Source organism: Limanda limanda, chromosome 19 (assembly GCF_963576545.1).
Source record: "Limanda limanda chromosome 19, fLimLim1.1, whole genome shotgun sequence".
Classification (NCBI taxonomy): Eukaryota; Metazoa; Chordata; class Actinopteri; order Pleuronectiformes; family Pleuronectidae; genus Limanda; species Limanda limanda.
Genome location: NC_083654.1, coordinates 1,759,013 through 1,772,414, shown reverse-complemented (window position 1 = coordinate 1,772,414; position 13,402 = coordinate 1,759,013). Strand labels below are relative to the sequence as shown.

The 13,402-nt window shown below is 41.1% G+C and overlaps 1 protein-coding gene across 1 annotated transcript in view; it reads right to left on the bottom strand.

Moving 5' to 3' along the window:
- abcf1 (ATP-binding cassette, sub-family F (GCN20), member 1) overlaps positions 1 to 12,921 on the bottom strand; it is a 37,374-nt gene extending 24,453 nt beyond the window's left edge. Inside the window, exons 1-12 of the mRNA XM_061092474.1 lie at positions 12,774 to 12,921; positions 11,872 to 11,918; positions 11,673 to 11,750; positions 9,826 to 9,946; positions 9,712 to 9,737; positions 9,534 to 9,617; positions 6,991 to 7,077; positions 4,231 to 4,290; positions 4,054 to 4,134; positions 3,880 to 3,975; positions 3,586 to 3,708; positions 3,339 to 3,439 (exon numbers count right to left, since the gene is read on the bottom strand). Of these exons, the coding sequence (XP_060948457.1) occupies positions 3,339 to 3,439; positions 3,586 to 3,708; positions 3,880 to 3,975; positions 4,054 to 4,134; positions 4,231 to 4,290; positions 6,991 to 7,077; positions 9,534 to 9,617; positions 9,712 to 9,737; positions 9,826 to 9,946; positions 11,673 to 11,750; positions 11,872 to 11,918; positions 12,774 to 12,834 (965 nt within the window). The 5' untranslated portion in view covers positions 12,835 to 12,921. The remainder of the gene's footprint in view (positions 1 to 3,338; positions 3,440 to 3,585; positions 3,709 to 3,879; positions 3,976 to 4,053; positions 4,135 to 4,230; positions 4,291 to 6,990; positions 7,078 to 9,533; positions 9,618 to 9,711; positions 9,738 to 9,825; positions 9,947 to 11,672; positions 11,751 to 11,871; positions 11,919 to 12,773) is intronic.
- Between the last annotated feature and the right edge of the window lie 481 nt (positions 12,922 to 13,402).

The following is a 13,402-nucleotide window of genomic DNA, read 5'->3' as shown; positions in this document are numbered from 1 at the left end:
TACTTCTGCCTTTCAATGCTGACTCGTGTCCAGAAGCTGTTTGCAGTGTTGAGCCAGTTGCCACTTAAAATGAACTAGTTCAAAGGATTAGTTAAGGTTATTTTTTATTGGGATGATTTTGGTGTCAGAAGTCCTGACTATGAGCGCCACGTCTTGTGTTCTGCTGAGCAGAAGGAGAGAGCAGAGAGGAGAAGGAAACAGAAGCTGCAGATCGGTACAAACCACCTGCAGCTTCTGCTCTGATCATGAAGCCGCTGATCACAGAGCAGATGTGACCAGAGAAATTCTGTGTTTTCACTGTTTCCACTGTTCTACAAAGTCACTGAGCGGCTGCTTCACGGTGACGAGCTCAAGTCTCAGTCACTGCTTGTGTCTCTGAGCGAGTGTGTGGAGACAAATAAATACATCTTGAAATAAAAGTGGGAATAAATGTGGAAATAAATAAATAAATGATTTACTTCTGTATTTATTTACACATTTATTTATTTCAACATATATTTATTTCTGTTTTTCTGTGTCCATATGTAAATGAGGTAGGAGGTTCCAACCTCAGTCTCGAGCAGGATTGGTCAACTAAGCTACACATACACACACACAGGCCCCGGGGCTCTGCCCCCCACACCGCCACACACTCGCTCAGACACAAGCAGTGACTGAGACTTGAGCTTGTCACCATTTATTTATTTGTTTCTTTAAGTATACATTTATTTATTAATTTATACGCAAGTCATGTATGGTCCTCCATAGAGCATGGGGTGACAGGTGATATAACTAGTCAGTCACAAGGGGTAAATAGTACAGTTCGCTGCAGATTACCCGCAAGCATGAGACTACCCTGCAAGCTTGGATGCAGAACGTCTCATGCAAACAAGGGAGAGCGATATCAGATTAAATTGAAGTTGTTAATGAACCCAATGTTCATCGAGACTGGACTATTGTAAGTCATTATTATCAGGCTCCAGCAGTAAGTCGTTAAAGACTCTGCAGCTTGTCCAAAATGCCACAGCACGTGTCCTGACGAGAACCAAGAAAAGAGAGCACATTTCTCCAGTATTAGCATCGCTACACTGGCTTCCTGTTAAATCTAGAATAGAATTTAAAATTCTCCTTCTCACCTTCAAGGCCCTTAATAATATGGCGCCTTTCTACCTTAAAGAGCTGTTAGAACCTTATCAACCCACTAGAGCACTCCGATCCCAGAATTCAGGTTTACTTGTCGTCCCTAAAGTCTCTAAAAGTAGAGTAGGAGCCAGAGCTTTCAGCCATCAAGCTCCTCTCCTGTGGAATAATCTCTCACTTGTAGTTCGGGAAGCAGACACGATCTGTTAATTTAAGAGTAGGCTTAAAACCTTCCTTTTTGATAAAGCTTATAGCTAGAGCTAATTAGTGTGGCATAAAGTAACTCGTCCTATGTTCAAAAATAGGAAGCGTTTAGTTTAAAAAGGCATAGAGGTATTGATGTCTGATCTACTGAATGGGCCACATGGTTTTCATCGAACTACCATACAAACCCGTAGCCAGTCAGATTTACCTTGAGCCTCAGTGTACCCTACATGGCAAAAACCCCTGATGACGCTAAGGCGCAAAGCGAATTTATAACACATGACACACGGGGCTTCTCTTTCCAGCTTCTCCTTTCTCTTCTCCATCCTTATCACATCAAAGTAATTATTATCTCATCAGTACATCTAACTAACTTGACCCCTTCCCTGTAGTCCCTGTGCCTTATCGCCCGCAGATGCAGGGCCACAGCTGTGGCCGCACCATGGATTACGATTTGTGGATTGCGCATCAGTGGACGCAATGGTGGATCCAGTATGGCGGATTCTATATCGTGCGGGCTGATCGTAGTGGTAATGGAGGATCCTTTGTCGCGTTGGCATCGGATGGTGGTGGACCGAGGCGGCGGCTGATGATGGATCCTAACTGGCGGCAGTGGACAATGACTGTGGACTATAGTGGATCCCATCTTGATGCTGGATCGTGATCTTGCTGGCTGCTGACCAGAGACTATGATTGCAGCAGGACTGCTTGACATATAGTGTTGAAGTTATCCTTCAAAATGTTAACCCTCATCGATGCTGCTAAAAACTTAAATCCCGATGTTTTCCTACACTTGACATCTATAGCCCCATGAGACGAATTGTTATTTGTGAATGTGGGCTATACAAATAAAACTTGATTGATTGATTGATCTATTGCACTTCTGTCCGTCTTTGGAGAGGGATCCCTTACATGTGGCTCTCTCTGAGGTTTCTACATATTTTTACCTGTTAAAAGGGTTTTAAATAGTTTTTCCTGACTCTTGCTGAGGGTTAATGACAGAGGATGTCACACCATGTTAAAGCCCTATGAGACGAATTCTGATTTGTGAATATGGGCTATGCAAATAAAATTTGATTGATTGAATGTTGTGAGTGGAGTACTTTGACTGGAGCCAGGTGTGGAGGCTGAGGATCCTAGTAAAACGGGACGTGGTTAATGAAGGGGGGCTTGTTGACAAGGATCCTGTGTTGGTGACAGATAATGCCTCTAATATGACAATCACGGCACCACTGGCGAAGTAAGTGCACGTGAAATGCTTTGCGCACAGTCTGAAATTGGCCATTCAACGTGCACTCACTGTTTCCCATCTACTGGGAACAATTCGCATCATAGAATTGCAAGCCATGTCCTGAATGAAAAGCAGAAGCTACTTAATCTCCCCGAACACAAGCTCATGACAGATGTAGCTACAAGGTGGAACGGCGCCCGTGATATGTTGGAGCACTTCTTAGAGCTGCAGCACGCAATTTGCGCAGCATTACTCTCCACTGATGTGCGGAAGAATGACAAGGAGTTGTGGACCTTAACTGAAGCGGACCTGGCCTGTGCTGAAGATGTGCTGAAGCCGCTAAAAGTTGCAACACTCTTATGTCAGAAGATAAGTCCCCTACGCTGTCTATTATAGCACCGCTGCATGCACAGCTGTGCAACGGCGCTCATGTCCAAGCAAGGGACTCCACCGTTACGAGGGACATTAAAAACACCGTATCCGGAGATCTTGGGAAGAGATAGGTGAGCGACAGATCCTGTGCATCGCCTCAGCACAAGATCCACGCTTTAAAGTGTTGCCCTTCTTGGAAGAAGACCAAAGACAGGACAGGTATACCACCGTGGAAGCAACGCCAGCGGCGTGCCACCTTGGCAGGCGACGGTTAATTAACCTTAGATTACTACGTGTTTTTTGCCCGTAAAACAAAACTACCTTTTCACTTGACTTTGGTACAGCAGGTTGTGCAGTATAATACGTAGAAGAAAACATTATCTCCTTGGTGGAGGTATGAAAATATATTTACCCATTTGGTCCAACCAAACCATATCTTCTCCCTGCTACAATCAGAAGGTCAGCATTGATGAAAAGCTCCTTGCCATGAGCAGATATGCTGAACCGTTCCAGCTGAAGTACACAAAAGAGAACTTCACTAACCATTGTTTATGTAGGACATACATTTACTTAAAGCATCTTTAGAGTGAAAATTATGAAAAATAACCAATTTGTAAACATTAGTATGAATACATTTTGTTATAATTAAACTAAATAACCTTTATATCAGAGGCATTCTCCAGCATTGCCTGTCTGGAGGACATCTCCGCCTGGGAAATGGAGAAATCTCCCTCCAGGGCATTCTGAGCCCTAACACTGGCCACTTGACGCTCATACTCCATCTACAACAAAAGGACAGGAAGCAGAGGGACAACTCAGTAGGCTTAAGATTACACCAATCACCAGCAGCGTATAGTGTGACTGTGACATGAAAAACAATTATAATAACAGGTGGAATATGAAGTCTGCCCCATTAAAATAAGGACATACAATTAATGGACCATAATGATCACCTGTTTCTTTTTCTTCTTCTTCTCCTTTTTACTAAGATTAGCATTTGGGTCCTCTTCCTGGTGTTTGGCCTGTTCTGCGATGGTATCCTCAGCACTCTTAATGGTTAGAGGCAGAGATGAGTTAACACAGTAATCCAAAGCAACAAAGAAGAGCTTTGTGGAGGGCAAGCATACCATCATCATGTCACCTCCGTCACTATCCTCCTCATCATCATCTTCATACTCGCTGCATGATCGTTCAGCAGGCTTTCCTTTCTACATAGACAGGAATATCACATAATGGTAACCTGAAAGTTGTTTAAAATGAGATTTAAAAAAAAAGCAAAAACAAAATTGTTGCTTTTTACTTACCTTGTATTGTTCCATCTTCCCCTTCTTTCGTTTCTCTTCTGTTTCATGAATATCAGGGGACTACAGGAAGAGATTTTTTTAAAAAATCATCAAAATCAGATTCAGAAAAAGCACTGCTCAGAAAAATTGTGGAATACTTAATTGTTAAAGTATAAACACCATGTCAGCTAAACTTCAGGGATGTAAATCTGTCTATAAAGGAGCCCAATCAGGTTGTACAGGTAATCCAGCTCTTCCATAGATGGCCATGCACACTACTTCACAAGTTGTTGGGATGAAAATTTTGACAAGTCTGATAGGGCTGTGAGGAAAATGTTCACTTTGATTTCGGTGTGACTTTGAATTCAGCCCTCTGATTTTGGTTTCCATTGATCCTTTTTACGGTATTTTGTTGTCAATGAATAACACAATGTATATCAGTTAAAGAGACCCCCTTGGCAGAGAGTCAGGCGGGCGAAGCCGCCTGACTCACAGTTAGGCTTCGACCTGCCTGACTCGCTCGTATCTCTGGAGGGGGTAGCTGGCTCATTAGCTTTTAAAGGAACAGGCACTCAAAACAGTTCAATCTGAGGAGGGGTGTTTTAGACAGGGTAAAAAGGGTGCCGTTTTAAATTATCCTTGTGGTGTTTTGACCAAAATTTGTTACAGACATCTCATTAAGACCCCAATGAACCATATCAACTTGTGGTAAAATGGGCATAATGTCCCCTTTAAGGCTCGAAGAATCCCACTGAAAATTAATCAAGAACTAGAAATACTCCTACCTCATAATGGGACTATTTATGAAGCCTCCTATGCTGATAGCACACATCAAGAGAGTATCTTATTGTAGTAATTAACGTAGTTGCAGTTTGGAGCATTTATACATTGTTGGCTCTATGTATAAAGTTGAATTATATCTTAAATGCTTGGATTTAATTAACGTTTCTTTAAGGCTTCCTCCCAATAAAGTATAGTTTGCTATGATTGGCCATCTAGCTAGGGTTGGGTATCATTTCAATTTTAGAATAAAAGAAAAAAGGTAAAATGTTAAAATGTCTTTATTAGACTGGGCCGATGCACAGTAGCTATGCTTCATGTTACACCGGGGCAGCAGTAGTTACGCCTTGTGGTAAACCTTCGCCGTACCTCAATGTTTACACGGTTTGAGGAAATGTTCCAATTCTGAGAGAGAGACGTCACCTTTGCAAGACATACAGATCCCTTTCATCTAGGACCACTGTCACTGTCACTGCAGGAGTAGAGTTGTTGTTTACGGCTCAGCATTACAGGATTCATGGTCCATGTATGCCCGCGTTACAGAACATCGTGTTTTAATGGCGTGTAATCAAACTTTGACGCCGCGCATCGCATTTGCCTGAATAATAATAATAAATAAATAAATATGAACTAAAATTTCTAGGGCTGCAAAGCAGCACTGGGTGGGCCCGAGCACATGCATTTTGAAGCGTTGCATGCTTTTTGTCTGAAAAAACAAAAATAACCAGTTCTGAGAGAGAAAGAGACGTGACCTTTGCAAGACATAAAGTTTCCTTTGATCTAGGAAGACTGAAATCAAAGGATTCATAGTCCATGTATGTTCGCATTACAGAACATCGTGTTTTAATGGCGTGTAATCAAACTTTGACGCCACACCACGGTCACACCGTGTGACGATAAAAAAATCCGTCAGTCAGTTTTTATCCCCATCTTGTTGTGATGACACTCATCTCAATTTGAAGTTGATCCGATGAAAACCCTGGTACAAGTACATCAAAGAAAAAATGTGGAATATGGCCAAAATGGCCACTAAATGCAAAATAGCAGGCTTCCTGTTGTGTTTTTCCAATTGCTCCTATGACGTTTTTTGTTTGTCTGGTCATGATACACCTGTGTATCGATTTTTGTGAAGATCGGTCAATGGGAACACATTCCAGGGGTCTCGGGGGGTCTCAGGGGGCACCGTTGAGCCATTTTGCGACGCCCATTAAAAATTCTTTGAATTTGAATACGTAAATTTTCACCACTTTCTAACTTTCTGCAAATTTTGGTAAGAATTTGAGCACGTTAAAGCCCTCAAAAAGCCAATTCATTTGCCTGAATAAGGGTCTCACCTGACCTTTGAAGTCAGTGCTCAGGCCCTAAATAATAATAATCCTTACAATTTCAATAGGGTCTCACCTGACCTTTGAAGTCAGTGCTCGGGCCCTAATAAATAATCCTTACAATTTCAATAGGGTCTCACCTGACCTTTGAAGTCAGTGCTCGGGCCCTAATAATCATTACAATTTTAGGGCCTCACGTCTGTCAGTGCCTGTCGGTGCTCAGGCCCTAATAAATGTCAGGACACTCTGGGATGTAAGATTCGTATCTTCCGGTCTGTCGATAACAACAATCAAAGCCCGGTAGAACCTTAGAATAAATTAATGGAGTCAGAAACAGGCTAGAGAGCTTTTACTTTTAAACGGGTTTGGGAAGTGTTGGAAATACGTTTGTGACATAGAAAGTTAAACATTGTGCTTCACAGCAGAATAAACAGAGAAAATTAACATTCATCCAAGTTTAAACACATTTTCAGTTTTTATGACAACTGAATGCTAGCACAGGTTCTCTGTCATGTTTGCAACCTGAGGGTGAGGTGAATTTAGCTGCAACATTAAACTTCACCACTATATGTCACTAAATTCTACACTGAACCTTTAACAAACACCCAATTCAGAGTAAAATCCTGCTTAATCCATACAGTGTTTTAATATAACTTGGGGCCGTACAAGCACCCACCTTGGACTTGGCTTCTGCCCTCTTGGTCTTTGTAGTTTTCTCTTCAGCGTCTTCTTTCTCTGCCTCATCCTCCTCATAGGATACCATCTGTTAATTTGATAAACAAATCACTGTGAGCTAATTAGTTGTAAATCTGAAATATCTATATCTAACATGTGCGTATGTTAAAATACACATACAGACAGGGTTTAAAACTATCATGACGCTCATGAAAAGGTCCGGTCTTCCTGTGTCAGTGAGTCATTCCCCCGCTGACCTGCGCTCAATTTATACTTGAACAATCAACACCATCAATGATCACAAGTTATTAGGACCTGTACAGGACTGACTCACTTTACTTTGTTTGATGCACTCTAGAGTTTATGAGACACATTTAGAACTGCTACACGAGAGGTAACGTGACCCACACAGACAGGACATCAGGGTTAAAGTGATCGGAACGATCTGCAGTCATGTGCGTTGAGTCTGTCGCGCATTAAAAGCATCATCTTAACAAGACGAATATGGCTTACAGCTAATGAAAACCCCAAATTCAGTATCTCAGAAAATTTGAATATTGTGAAAAAGTAAGATATTGTAGACTCAGGATGTACACCTCTAATCAGCTAAATAACTCAAAACACCTGCAAAGGTTTCCTAAGCCTTTAAATGGTCTCGAAAGTTGGTTCAGTAGGATACACAATCATTGGGAAGGGGAGGGTAAGCCACAAAATGTCATTGCTAAAGACGCTGGCTGTTCACAGAGTGCTGTATCCAAGCATATACATAGAAATTTGAGTGGAAGGAAAAAGTGTTGTAGAAAAAGGTGCACAAGCAACAGGGGTAACCGCAGCCTTGACGATTGTGAAGCAACGGCCATTCAAGTATTTGGGGGAGATTCACAAGGAGTGGACGGAGGCTGGATTCAGTTTATCAAGAGCCACCACGCACAGATGTATCCAAGACTACAACTGTCGCATTCCTCGTGTCAAGCCACTCCTGAACCAGAGACAACGTCAGAAGTGTCTTACCTGGGCGAAGGAGAAAAAGGACTGGACTGTTGCTCAGTGGTCCAAAGTCCTCTTTTCAGATGAAAGTAAATTTTGCATTTAATTTGTAAATCAAGGTCCCAGAGTCTGGAGGAAGAGTGGGGAGGCACAGAATCCAAGTTGCTTGAAGTCCAGTGTGAAGTTTCCACAGTCGGTGATGATTTGGGGAGCTATGTTATCTGCTTGTGTTGGTCCACTGTGTTTTATCAAGTCAAAGGTCAACGCAGCAGTCTACCAGGAAACTTTAGAGCACTTCATGCTTCCTTCTGCTGACAAGGTTTATGGAGATGCTGATTTAATTTTCCAGTAGGACTTGGCACCTGCCCACACTGCCAAAAGTACCAATACCTGGTTAAATGACCATGGAATCACCGTGCTTGATTGGCTAGCAAACTCACCTGACCTGAACCCCATAGAGAATCTATGGGGTATTGTCAAGAGGAAGATGATACACCGGACAAGCTGAAGGCTGCTATCAAAGCAACCTGGGCTTCCATAACACCTCAGCAGTGCCACAGGCACAGGCTTTGTTTTATTGGTCTTATGTAATATTCAAATTTTCTGAGATAAGGAATTTTGGGTTTTCATTAGCTGTAAGCCATAACCATCAAAATTAAAAGAAATAAACGCTTGAAATATTTCACTCTGTGTGTAATGAATCTAGACAATATATAAGTTTCACTTTTTGAATTGAATTATCGAAAATAAATAACTTTTCCATGATAATTTATTGAGATGCACCTGTCTGTGTATATAAATATAATTTCAGTCTGGCTTTTGTAAATGATACATTTAAGATTTAGATATTAAATACATTTGAAAAAACTAAATTATTTACTTTTTTATTCATTGGGATAATACATGTAGCAAATTGACCCTCTCCACAGATCAACAGCAACTAGTGGCCGGGCTAGAGCATGCACAGAAGCACACATTTCCTGAATGAGTCCAGGTATGACAGGACAAAAGGAAGCTGTGAACGGACGACGCTGCAATTAAACACAACACTGATGAATATTGTGAATTATAAAGGTGTAATCAATTGTTAAAAAAACAGTAAACAGCCCGCTATTCTTTACTAAATGGGCAAACTGTGTACACTAAGAGACTGTAGCTAGGTTGTACTCTATTAAGTTTTGGGGGTTTTCGACAGCAACACCAAAAACTAAACTTATGGGGTAAATGTAGTTTGCATTGTAAACTATACTCTGTGTCGTCATGGTTCCTGTGTAATGCCGAGGATGAAAAAAATGCTCTCGCTCTGTAATAGTCATCCATGTGAAACACAGTGGCCACTGAGCAGTATGAGAGCCCTTCCAGACATTGTCTAAGTTTACAAATTCAGCTATTTTAACCCAGTCCGAGTTTACACGTGTCCGATGACACCACTTGTCTATGTGACTGTGTGTGCATTTGTGTTTGTGTCAGCGCACACGAGATCGTGGCGTCATTTCAAACAAAGACAGAGAGAGAGAAAGAAACGGTTTCCACTGTATTTGAAATACAATACTGTACTTTTTTAGCTGGTCTATCTTCTTCATCCATATCAGCATCCTCATCACTCTGGCCCTGACTGAGAGCAGCGTAGATGTTTCCACCCTGAAAGACATCATAGATAGATGCTTTACACAGCCAGCATGTAGAGTCAGAAGGTATAAGGTGAAACACAATGTTTCAGTGTAGACTAACAAACCTTTTTTCCTTCACTGGTGGCAATGGCTGTGGAAAGGGAAGGCAGGCACAATGAATAGGGAAATAATATAACAAAATAATTTAATTTGTGGTCATCAGTCATGAAACATTATACCTGGCTCATCGTCCTCATAACTTGCTTGCACTGAGAGCTTTTTCAGCTTCAGCATGACGTTTGCATCATCATCCTCATTTGCATCTCCACCTTTTCCTTTCCGTCGATCTTTTTTTTTTTTCTAAAGGGGAAAGTTTAAAATTATGTCACAGGTAGGCAAGACAAAAAAACAGATATTGACATGGTTTATCTGAAATGAACCAATCCAATGGGCAAATATGGTTAAGATATCCAAGACAAGAAATTAAGAAACTATCAAGATAAAGAGCGCATCCTGCTCTCTTTATCTCTCTATCCGGATTACAGTGCATATCTTGCCTGGAGACGGGCAGCTTTCAACGACGTTAAAACTAAACTATACAAGAGAAATGTCCGCTTAGGGCTTCTCCATCCTGCTCGCATCAGTGTGGATTATGATAGACAAACTTTGTATGTTTTCTATGACTCACACTGGCAAGAAGACTGGAGATGTATGTAATATGTGAACAAATAAACCAGGTTGGTTGACGATTAGGGCTGACCTATGTTATGCCTACACACTCTGGAGCACGGCGGAGTTCCCGATGCCCACACATCAACACACAGACATATGCGCGCACACACACAGTGACACGTGCGCGCACACAGGTGAGCACACTCCCACCAGCGGACAGAGAGCATCCGCCACCCCACCACAATTTGACAAATTATTTCTGACTTTATTAACACTGCCAGGTAGTTTGATTATAGGTGGTGCTTTTAATGTTACCCTTCATACAAAAAGCTAGAAAGTCCATGTAAAACTTTATATAAGGGATCTGAACTTGTTTGAAGTGAACTTCAAATAATATCTGCGGAAAGAACTCCGAATAACTTGCTGAGACTCAAACAGACTACTCAGAAAATCCACCCAACAAACAAATGTCCTTTTTAGATCATTTTAAATTCCCATGCATTTCCAAGGAAGCTAAAACCTACCTAGATTATGACCTGACAAAGGATGCAATTTAGCTGCAATCGATTTGATTCCGGGCCGGCAAGACAGCTGTCCCTGAAGGATAACCAATTGAAATTTACTAAAAAAAATTAAGTAAACTCTTTACGCCAATTATGGAGATGTTCCAAGAATGTCATAAAGGTGGTTCACTACTCCTACATTAGGAGGGGTGGCTGTGGGGGTAGAGCAGTTGTCCTCCGACCACAAGGTTCACACACACACACACACACACACACACACACACACACACACACACACACACACACACACACACACACACACACACACACACACACACACACACACACACACACACACACACACACACACACAGTGTAATTAATTGAAATTTAATCAAGATTTCGATTATGGGGTCAAACGATCTCCAAACTACTCTAATCGAGTTGAAACGATTATTTGGCATTTTTTTTCAAAAGACGCGCATTCGCAATTCAGTCCTTCCCCCAAAGTATAGCACGCGCTATTGGAGTGTTAGGGTTGCCATCATTACGGGGTTTGAAAAACCGGGCACCGATATCCTGGTTTCACGGAGGAATAAGACACGCAGCCATCATCAGTCTTTACCTGAACCGGAAGTTATTCACTTTATTGCGCACGCTCCAGTCATTTAAAGAATAAAGCATAGACTTCAGAATAAGGGCACATATTAATAATCGTTTGAAAAATAGTGATTTCGATATTGTCCAAAATAATCGTGATTATGATTTTTTTCCATAATCAAGCATGCCCTAATATACACATACATATGCATACATACAAACACATATACACATACATATGCATACATATATATATATATATATATATATATATATCCTTAGGTAAAGACCTACCAGAGAATAAAGATTACCTGTTTTCCCTGTGTGTCTTTTCCAGCCACTTCATGTACCTTTTCAGGTTTGCAATCTGTGCTGAGCTCCTCAAAGAACTGGAGAAAAACATTAAAACGCCAAATCCAATGAGACACACTGTCCCATTGAGGTAAAGCATCAGCTATGAAGTATTTTGATACTTAAAAACTAGTCAAATGAGCCATTGCAAATACTCACAGTCTTTTTTCCCTGTTTATCTTTCTTTCCTTTTTTCACAGTCTTTTCTGTTTAAAGAGAACAGATTTTTTATTTCACAAAAACATCAGAGGGGACTAGTGGGACATGTACAGAACTGTCAGACATTATGAAGACATTGTTTGACTTGTCAGGTCTGTATACCAGCATTTCAAAATAAACAATGACTGATGTCAAGTGCTGACTCAACTTAAATTTGAGGCCACCTTTCAAAAAGGGCTAAAAGTCGAACACGTTCTTTAGGAATGTCATTGTCCTTCAATAGGGGCCAGATAGGACAGGATAATCTACATATGTATACAGTAATCATTTTCAACATTTGGTGTCAATATGTGTAGACGGAAGCGATGAAGCTGTGGTCGAAGTCTGTGGTGGAACAACATCTAAAGAGCTAGTGGCTCAAAGCACACGACAACACCATTAACATGAGAGTCAACAGTTGTACCCTCTTAGTCATTGTTCGATTTCACCTTAAATCACACAGTTAAAGAAAGCAAATGGGGGAGAAGTAACAACCGAGGTCACCTGCCTCAAAATGCTAAACCTAACGTCAGATTTTACTTACAAACTGTGAGTTAACTGTCATCTTAATTTCACGAACTGCCTCGTCGAGGCTAACGTTAGCTGAAGCCTTCTCCGTTGGAAGTCATAGTTCAATACGAGGCTGTTCACTTTTCCATTTTGTTTTCCCATCTTCTCTAAAAATGAGGCTTGATGCTGTGTGGGTTATGCTGACGTAAACGCATTTGCTGGAGATTTCTAGTGAAGCACTATTGGTCACTTTTACCGGGACTACTGCTAGATTTACGTTGACTGTGACGCTACTTAGCCTGCTGCTAGCTGCTCAACAAACTAACATTAACATTAAATTAACATTATCTCACCAGCTGCCGCTGCGCCTTCATCGCCCACCCACTCCAATTCCTCCTTCGTTTTCCTGGGCATTTTCTTACTTAACCGTAGCTTTAACAAAGTCACTAAAACAGTATCCTCTTCAACCCCGTTTTCTTAGCCAGCCTCATTCACATGTCATGCGGCCGAACTAGGTGATGATGATGCCCGGTCGAGAACAAACTTTCTTCTTCCTTTGGTTTAATGACGGGTTACCGCCACCCTCTGTACCGGAGTATGTAGTAGACGTGATCCCCAGGAAATTAGATTGTCATAGCCATAGTCATAGCAGCCAGGCATATAAAAAAACTAAAATGCAAGGTAAAAAAATACACACAAAATAAAATGTTATACACAAGGTACAATGGAAGTCAAAATACAGGTTTAAAGTCTGACAAAATGAAATATATAAATAAATAAGGTGCAAAGGGATTTGCTTTTATACTATTGTGAAAGAATGGTGGTAATAAATGATCACTGATTGTAATCACTGGAAGCTAATGAAAGGAGAAATCAGGCAGCAGCTGATGTCTTATGCAAAAGATTTTAATGTAGACTTGATGCATCAAGGAGACCAGGAGGTGAAACAATATACAAACGCTTACAGAGTAACATGAGCAAT